The sequence below is a fragment of the Manacus vitellinus genome, unplaced genomic scaffold (assembly GCF_001715985.3).
Source record: "Manacus vitellinus isolate BGI_N305 unplaced genomic scaffold, ASM171598v3 scaffold_5_pilon, whole genome shotgun sequence".
NCBI classification, from domain to species: domain Eukaryota; kingdom Metazoa; phylum Chordata; class Aves; order Passeriformes; family Pipridae; genus Manacus; species Manacus vitellinus.
Genome location: NW_021940682.1, coordinates 15646263 through 15655450, shown reverse-complemented (window position 1 = coordinate 15655450; position 9188 = coordinate 15646263). Strand labels below are relative to the sequence as shown.

Below are 9188 nucleotides of genomic sequence, written 5' to 3'. Positions count from 1 at the left end.
GAGGGCCCAGAGGGTGATTGTCGAGTAAAGTTCCCTCTTCCACTTCCTCCCTCCTTGCAACCTGCTATTCACTGCAGCACAAGGGCTGATACCCACATTTGCCCATCTCTCCCTGCTGTTTGCCTCGGCCTGACTTTCCTTTGCCCCGGGCACTGTCCTCCACTACGGGTCCAGAGCCATGCAAGCCATCAAGTGTGTCGTGGTAGGAGACGGGTAGGTACCCTGCGGGTTTGCTGTGGTTGTGGGGAGGGGACAAGGGGCATGAGAAAAAGGTGTCTGCCTCATGAAACTTCCCCAACTTTGCTTCTGACCTCCTGCAGGCTTGCTACTACTTGCTCGCCCCTCCCTCCCCAGGGCAAGGGACTTTCCTCTGGGGAGAGTATGGAAGAGGGCATTTTGAAGGCCATCCTGTCCCATGCACAGGAGGTGATGGTGTTCCTGCCAGATTCAGCCTTGTAGGTAGGGGTCAGATTTAAAACCTGAGAGGTGCAAGTGCTGTCCTGCAGGTGAATGGCTCCTTCCTTGAAAGCCATCTGCTCACTGGGAATGACTGGGAGAGGGAATGGCACTACGGTCCTGATGAGATGTCCACCAGGATCTATGTGTTCAGCTTTTCTCAGTGCATAATCTCTCTATTGAGGTATAGTGGAGATTGTTGGCAAGGAGTTTCTGTGGGCACGAGGAGGAGGAGCCCTTTCCACTGAGACAGGCACAAGTACAGGCCACTTCGGGGGTGGGAGGTAACAAAACCTTGCCTTCACATCATGGTGGCTTCACTGCCCATGATTCCTGGAAATGGCCTGATCCAAGCCATCAACAAGTGAAACAGTCATCACCGCTTGGGGCAGGAGGGATGGAGTGGACAGGGCCTCTTCTTGCCCTGTGGGATGAATAGATGTAACGAAGGGAGAGAGGAAAGTCCACATTTGGGATGGAGTAGCTTAATTCATTTCCCATCTGGAAGCTGTCCAGGCTGTTAACTGGGGCAGCTATAAGGTAGCAAATGAAGAGACATTTGCAGCAGTCCTGCTCCCCACAGTCACTTCCTCCTTCAAAACTCGCCTGGGGAAGAAGTCGTCTGCAAACATAACAGTACATGTCAGACATGTTCTCAGGGGCTTGAGTAAGGGAATGGGGAGAAGGGACAAGGAAAGAGCCCCAAATAAAAAAACTTTACCTCTAAGAAAAGTCCCCTGAAGGCTTCAAACTAGAGCTGGATGAACAACTCCACTGTGCATTTCTCTGTTGCCCTGTTACCCACCCCCCTAGTTTGCCCCTCACACATTGCGCTAAATCTGTAGCCTTCCCTCAAGGCAGTATTCCCCTCATATCATGGCTAACCTCACAACATGTCCTGCTCTCAACCCCTCTGACCTCAGTTCCTCTTAAATGTCTTCTGTCCCATCGTTTTGCTTCTCTGTACACCTTTCACCATCTTGCAACACAGCAGTCCAGTCATCCCCCCATTGCTCTGAGCTCTTGGTTCACCACCCCTCACCTACCCCCCAGCCATACCAGCCATTGTTCCCTCTTGCCTCAACCCTACCAACCACATTACTCAGCTAAACCTGCATGTTGCCTCATAGCTGTTGTGCCCCCATTGACCCCTCCATCGCACATCGCTGTCCTCTTAACACTCCCTGAGTTCAGTCACAGGAACCTGCAGGTGTCACTAACCTTGGCTCTGTTTTAACCTTCAATCCTTCATTGACCCTTTGTGCTCCTCTCTGTTCAACCACACCAATTCAGAAGCTCCCCCTCTTCCATGACTGATCCACTCACAAGCCCATAGATCTCCTGAAATATCACCTGTAAAGTTTCAACAAGCATCCTTGGCCCTCCCTCAATATCTCTGTGATAACAGGGAAGCAATGGAGCTGGGGAAAATGCAGGGACTGAGAGAGGAGGATCTAAGAAATTGGAGTGGCAGGAGGAAGAAACAAATGTCAGAGCACACCAAAGAGCTCAGCTTCTCCTCAGCTGCCTCACAGTCCAGTGACTGAGACAGGTGCCTTGTGACCATAGTGAAGATACCAGCCCTGCCTGTCAAGGGCACACAAAAAGACAGGGCTGCAGCTCTGTGACAGGGACTTTGCAGGTACAGGTGAGATGGTTCCAGCATCCCCAGCAGCAGAATTCCAGCCTTTGCCCCAGGAAAGACATCTCCCACATCCGGTGGCTGTGCTAGCAGAGGCAGGTTACTCTCATTACCTCCACCTCAAGTGTTCTGTAGCTGAAACATGGCAGGGCTTTCCCAGGCCACAAAAACTTGAGAAATAGGATCCCAGAAGGAGAAGGATTTTCTTTCCTGCACCTGTCCTGGCTGCTTTTTTTTCTACCAATTTCTTTTCACTTATTCTTTTGCTCACCACAGTCTTCGCCTTGCTCATGACGACTCCTCCTCCACTTCATAGCCTTATTCCTCCTTATCCCACCAATACTCTCACTCGGTCTGGATTGTGCTGCTACCCTGGCTTATTCGCGCTCCACCCTGCTGCAGCATGGGTGTGTAGGTGGCTAAGGAGAGAGGAAGCACCAGCTTTTAGCTCAGAAACATCAGCAGCAGCCTCTGTCAGCCATGGGGTACAGGCACCTTGCTGGCTGCTTACAGCTGTCTGCGTGGGTGATGCTGCAGCTTACTGTAGCTGAGACATGCCATGGCTACGTCAGGAAAAGTTGCTACCAGTTCCTGGCCACAAGACCTTCAAAAGCAGGCTGGAGTGCCTGTATCTGAGTGCTGAGGCTGGCTCTGCAGCTTTGTCATGGCACTGAATCAGTGCACCAGCCCTGGTTGTGAGTATACAGCACTATGCATGCTCTGGAAAATGTGAGGCTCTCACCTCCATCTCAGAGTGGATGTGTTTTAGCTGAGTGATCTCTGTAGTAGACTGTAAAAACAAGCCTTCATGCTCGAAGACAACAAACATTTCTGGGTGACATCCTGTCTTTCTTCCTGCTGGTTGTCTAACCTATGGTTACGCGCTGTCTGGTCCTGTGAATGTGTTTCTGCTTCTAGGGGTCACCTGACAGGACTAGTTTAGAAGTGTGGAAGGATTGCCCCATCTCCATCTCACCCTAGCAAGACTGCCTGCACTGTAACAATTTCCTGCTATTTTTTCTTTCTCTTCCAGAGCTGTGGGAAAAACTTGCCTCCTTATCAGCTACACCACTAATGCATTCCCAGGAGAATACATCCCCACTGTGTGAGTAACGCATAAACAGGTCCTGGAGTGGGTGGGAGTCATGGCAAGCAGGATGCAAAGGAGTGCAGTAACCCTTTGTTGCGTGCTCCATTGGTCACTGTCTCCATGCCAAGTAGAGGAAGGTCTGACAAACCTGCAAGGGAGCTTTACACTTTGGATCTGTTACCTTTCAGCATGAGTGACCTCATAAAACGCTGGTATAAATGGAATATTTGGGAGACTCAAGCCAACTCAAGGTCTATCTGCTTGCTAAGTTTACAAGTAATAGATGGGATCCTGCTAGGCAAAACAAACAGGCACTAGGCTACAGGAATTGGGCTGGATCCCAGAGAATGCAGTTAGATGGACGAGGGTCCCCACTTCCTTCCTTGTACAAGGCACTTGCTGTCATTAGAGCAGTCATTGATTTGGTTGGAAAAGACCTCTAAGATCACTAAGTCCAGCCATTAGCCTAGCACTGCCAAGTCCACTACTAAATCATGTCCCTTACAATGTCAGCATACACCATGAACACAATGTCAGCATACACCACGAACACATTCACAAGGCCTTTGTGCTGGTTCCTTCCTATCACTGGTTTCCCTTGCCTTAGTCTGAAAAAAAAACACCAAAGGGACCAGGAAATAAAAATTTCTAAGAACATCTCTATTGTTTTAATGTCCTTTTTTCCCCATTAAGTCTTTAGTCCCAAGTGTGCAATCCTGACAGCTGTTCTCAAATATTTCAAGCTGAGTCGTCAAAGAGTAAGGGGACACATTGTCCTCAATTCCAGCAGGGCTGTTCAGGAGTGCAGGGCTCTGGGGGAGCTACAGAGACATGAGTTCTTCACTTTTAAACTAGGTTTAAAACTAGGTTTTAAAGCATAAAAAAAAGAGAATAAAAAAAAGATAGGGGCTTGGTGCAAGGGTAGACATAGTTGTGGGAAGGATATCAGGGAAAGAAAGGGCAAATGAAAGGGTTTGTGGATCTGCATGTAAGGTATCAAAGGTGGAGCTGCAGCCAAGGACCTGTCCAGGACAGCTGAATGATAGGGAGAAGGTTGATGCTGAGTGGGAAATCCATAAGAGGGAGGCTCACAGCATCACTCAGGTGAGCTGAGAAGAGGAATCTCTACCCTTTGCTCCTGAATGTATCTAGTGAACCCCACCTACACTACTGGAAGGGCTCCCTCTTCTCCTGTTTCATGGTCTACGTCTCTGAATTTCAGGTTTGATAACTATTCTGCCAACGTGATGGTTGACAGCAAGCCTGTAAATCTGGGACTATGGGATACTGCTGGACAAGAAGACTATGACAGGCTGAGGCCACTCTCTTACCCGCAGACGGTGGGTCACACTCCATGCCCCTCCTGCCTTCCTCCCTCAGACACACCTCCATTCCTCACTGCAAAAAACAACACGTCCCATGAAACAGTGACAGGACTGTTACTATCTCTGCATTTTTCTGAGAATATCTCTATTGATATACAAGTGCCTTGAAACCCAAAAGTTAAAAGGCAGCTAAGGATATTTTGGAGCCTTTATCTAAACTTCCATTACTGGTATAACTGAGCAAGAAAAGCGAGACATTCAAAGCGAGACATCCTTTTGAAGCCAGCTGACACTGATTTCAGTGTGGGGCAGATGCCTTACACAGGCCTGGTAAAAAAAAATCTCCTTTTGTAAAGTTAGAGTGGCTTGAGGAATTTAGGAGCTGAGGCAGGATCTTCTCACATTTTTGTGAACCCACTATTCTGGATTCTGCCTTTTAAAAGATATCTGATGTGTGGACACCTGTTTGATCTGCTAATGCCTGGAGCAGAACAAATGGATGCCTCAGATACTGTGTTCACCATTTTTTCATCACACCGACAGAGTGATTTCAGGGTTTAAAGATCATCTTCCCTAGAGAATGTTGTTTCAAGTAGTCAGTTAGCAAGCTCAGAAAGACCCTGCTGCATCAGGTGCTGGTCTGAAGGTTGCCACTGCAATTGAAAAGGTTAGCAATTGAGGCCACTATTTGTTTGGGCTAGGTTCAGTCACCTAAAAATCAGAAACCAGGAATAAGCTGTTTGCTTAAGCTGCTTTCTGCAGTCAGTACAAGCAGGCATAGTTAACAACATGCTCGCACCTGCTCTAGGATGCATCTCAAGGGAAGGTGGGGGAATGGTTCTCCTAGGTTGTTGTCTCTTATGGTTCTAGAAATATGGAAATGGATAGGTGGGTCTGACACCACTGTTCCAGCTAGGTGAAGCTGGATGAAATAATTATTACCTTGATGAGCTGGTTTTGTTTGGTTTGGTTTGGTTATAATGGAAGTCTAAACTCTGCCATGCCATGCCATGTATCTCTTACCTGGAGAACTGAAACTCCATCTCATCTGAGTCCTGCATGTGCACTTTTTGGATTGAGCCTAGCTCTGTCTCAACTGTAGGCAAAATATTATTTTGGCCTGAAAGCTCTCTCGTGTTCTGTGAGAAATGAGCAGGACGCTGTCAGGCCATTTCCCATGAGGATGAGTGTGCCAACCACAAAAACCCCATCCTCATAGCTGACCATTTGGCTCTTCTGATAGTGGTGGCTATGGTTACCATGAGTCATGGGAGCAAACATCCTTCTCTCCTCCAGCAGCAAGAAGCAGCAGTCAGGACTAGGACTGTGTTACATTGTGAGAGACAGCTTCCCCTGGCATGACCCTCTGCTGCAGAGAGAGTGTGCTTCCCACACAGATCTTCTCTTCCCTCCCTGACTCCTCATGCCATCCCATGCTCTCATCCTAACTGCACCATGGTTGTATGCCTACAGGATGTCTTCCTGATCTGTTTCTCCCTTGTCAGCCCGGCATCTTATGAAAACGTCCGTGCTAAGGTGAGACAAAGTATCCTGGTCCATCAGGGGGCAAGGGGGATGAGGTTGGTGGTGGTCTTGCAAAGACAGTGACTGTGGGAAGAGACTACCAATAGGACGTCTAGGTTTAAAGTGGTCATATCTTTTTTTCTGTGGGTCAGGAGGAACTAAAATATCGGCCTCCTTCAGATGCCTTTTCTGGTTCACCTCAAAGAAGGTGGCCAATCCTACTAATGGGCTAGTATTCATCTTGCTGGGCTGTTTTGCTGTCAGACCACAGACTTATATTCTGATGGCATCTTTCAGCCAAGACTGTCAAAGCACAGACATGCAGGATCAGTCTATAGGGTATGAGAAGCAGGTACCCACAGCCTTTAGATGAGAAGTGAGGGAGTAAGGGAGAGACTAATGAAGAGGAGAACAGCAGTATCTCCTTCCTACCACTTTCAGGTTCCTCCTGGATGGGAGGTTGAAGGGTAGAGAGCAGATTTTGCTTCTGCTTAACAAAATTTGAGCTCCATGTCAGGTTTTGCCTGAGGATTCAGCAATAGGGAGTGGCCTGGACCAGGTTTTAAGGTCCAACAATATATGTGAGGAAGGACAGGCTGTTAGCTGTCTTGCTGACATTTTTTCTGGAGTGCCTCTTTGTTTCCCTTGTGCATGCCCATATGTATGACCTCTTCTCACATCTTTGCTATTTTGCTCCACTGATAGTGGTTCCCCGAGGTGCGGCACCACTGCCCTAGCACTCCCATCATCCTTGTGGGCACAAAGCTGGATCTTCGTGATGACAAGGACACCATTGAGAAGCTGAAGGAGAAGAAGCTATCCCCCATTACATATCCTCAGGGCCTTGCTCTGGCCAAGGAAATTGGTACGTGTTTGGGGAAACATCTTGAACCTACTGAAAGGAGAGAGACAGAAGATAAGGGCTTCCCCTCAACCTACTAAAGCTTTTGTAGAGGTATCTCACAGTGGAATCTCTGAGAGACACCGGGAGACACATCAAAGGTCATGGGACAAAATGTATTTTGGGAGAATCAGGAAGAACATCTGCTTATTGAGGAAGACTCAGTCTGGCAATGTTCTCTCTGGTCACCATCCTCCACATACACACACAAATACACACTTTTACATTCCCCTCCCCTTTTACTCTGCTACTTCTATCTGGGACAATATTTTTCTGTGAAAGCCACAGCTGCCTTGTGGGCAGAGGCCTCTCCTCTACATCCGGAAAGAGGTAGAAGAGTGAAGTTTTTAGCATCTCAGGAAGAGTTGCAACTGCAACTTCCCCTCTCTGCTTCTGTTCTTCTGGGGCTTATACATGCAGCCCCAGGTATGAGCTACCATTCAGCTCAGGGGCATCAGCTCCCCTCTATACCTCAGAACATGCATAAATGCCTGCTCCTCTCTTCTCAGAGGTGGCACACAGAGGTAGGAGAGAGGGTGGGAAACAGTTTAAGAGAGAAGTTTTCAATCAGGAGTTCAGCAGAGGGGATGTCTGGCCAGGATAACATAGCCAGACAATGGCTCTGCCCTGGCTACAAAGGTGGAGAATAGGGAAACCTTGGTCTTGTACAGCTGACAAGGTTTGCCCTAAAGAAAAGACTGTGAGTGAGCGAAGTGTGTCCTGACAATGAGTAATGTCCTTGATCACTTGACATATATTTATTCAATTCGGGCAAGAGGCGGGTGCCTTGCTTTCTAGCACAAGCAACAGAAACCTGGGTACCCCACTGCCTACCCCAGCTCCCTTCCTCCCCATTACAACACCCGGCTTCCTCCCAACAGACTCTGTGAAATACCTCGAGTGCTCGGCTTTGACGCAGCGCGGCCTCAAGACGGTGTTCGATGAGGCCATCCGAGCAGTCCTCTGTCCACAGCCCACCCGGACAAAGAAACGCGCATGCAGCCTCCTCTAAGCAAGTAAGTCTGACAGGGATTCCAGGGAGTGACACCAGTGACACTTTCCTGTTCCTGGACCTAGATGGTCAGGGCTGCTGGGTTCCTGTGACCTGCTGAGCCTGGTGGAATGGGTCATCCTCAAAGAGAGAGAGGCAGACAGCAGTCCTGCTTGGGGAAAGGACAGGACATAGGATGATGGACCCCAAAACAACTTCCCCCTCCTTTCTGTTTGACTATGGGCAAGTTTGCTCCCATCTCCTGGTGCAGGGCTGCCTAGGATTTTCCACATTTGTCCTCACAGACAAGAACTGTCTGTCCTTCTACCACAGAGGGAACTACATCCAGGCTGCCCTGGGCATGACCTGCTCTGAGAGCTACGAAGCCGTAGCCTTTGTCTAGAGGAATGGAAAAAAAAAAGGAGAAATAATTAAAAAAAAAGAAAAATCTGTTCTGTATTCATGGCAGCTGCCCAATGGCCCTTCCTCTTACCAAGCCCCGCTCACCTCAAGGGGGTTATTGTGTTGCCGTTCATTGGCAGGCAGCAGCTTTTCCTCCAGAACTCCTTTACTCCTCATATTGTCCCTAATTGCCCTTCCACTTCAGCTCAAGTCAACAGAGGGAGGAGAGAGGCTTCAGCATGAGAGGCAAAGCTGGCCAAACTTGATGGGAGAGAAGAGTGGGAGCTTCCTAATTGGGACCCCGCCCCTTCATACTCCCACCCTCACCAGGGCAGAGGGAGGGAGGGAGGGCAGGAAAATAGTTGAGCTGGTATTAGGAGGTCTGTTGTGTTTTTGGCTATAGATCCTGGCCCCATCCTGACCTCAGGTGCTGCCCAGCACACAGGAGAGTGACGGCTCCAGCTTCCCAGAGCTCAGCACCTTGTGGCGGTCATTGTGCTTTTTTTACTTCTGCCAGCTTGAAAGACTGTTGTGGGTCTGTAGCACTGGTGTGTTAGTTTGCACAACTTCCCCACACTCACCTCACCCTACCTGCTCCTGCCCTTCTTCCTGGGCCCCTGAGGTTACAGCATAGTGAATAAGACCCAATAAACAGACCATATTCTTGCTATGTCTGCGAAGTGTTGCACCATGGGGGGGGGACAGCCCTGAAGCAGTGAGCAATGGGACAGCTGGGTGGAGGCACCTACCAGCTGTGCCCCTCCTTCAGCAACAACAAGCCAGGCAGAACCACACTGAGCTTCATGAGCCCCAGCCACTATTCGATGAAGAGACACAGCATGATTCATGCACCAAGT

At 49.0% G+C, this 9188-nt stretch overlaps 1 protein-coding gene across 1 annotated transcript; it reads left to right on the top strand.

Annotated features, from left to right (window-relative positions):
* On the top strand, positions 1 to 9185 carry RAC2 (Rac family small GTPase 2). The gene is made up of 7 exons (XM_008931560.2): positions 1 to 213; positions 3132 to 3203; positions 4411 to 4528; positions 5987 to 6049; positions 6743 to 6902; positions 7820 to 7954; positions 8735 to 9185. The coding sequence occupies exons 1-6, from the start codon at positions 179 to 181 to the stop codon at positions 7948 to 7950; spliced, it is 579 nt and encodes a 192-aa protein (XP_008929808.1). The 5' UTR covers positions 1 to 178; the 3' UTR covers positions 7951 to 7954; positions 8735 to 9185.
* Positions 9186 to 9188: the final 3 nt, after the last annotated feature.

Excerpts from the sequence above, each read along its gene's own strand:
- RAC2 (XM_008931560.2), top strand. The coding sequence starts at position 179 with ATGCAAGCCATCAAGTGTGTCGTGGTAGGAGACGG. Across the intron at positions 6,050-6,742 it reads ATGAAAACGTCCGTGCTAAG|TGGTTCCCCGAGGTGCGGCA; the intron begins GTGAGACAAAGT and ends CTCCACTGATAG. Across the intron at positions 6,903-7,819 it reads TGCTCTGGCCAAGGAAATTG|ACTCTGTGAAATACCTCGAG; the intron begins GTACGTGTTTGG and ends TCCTCCCAACAG.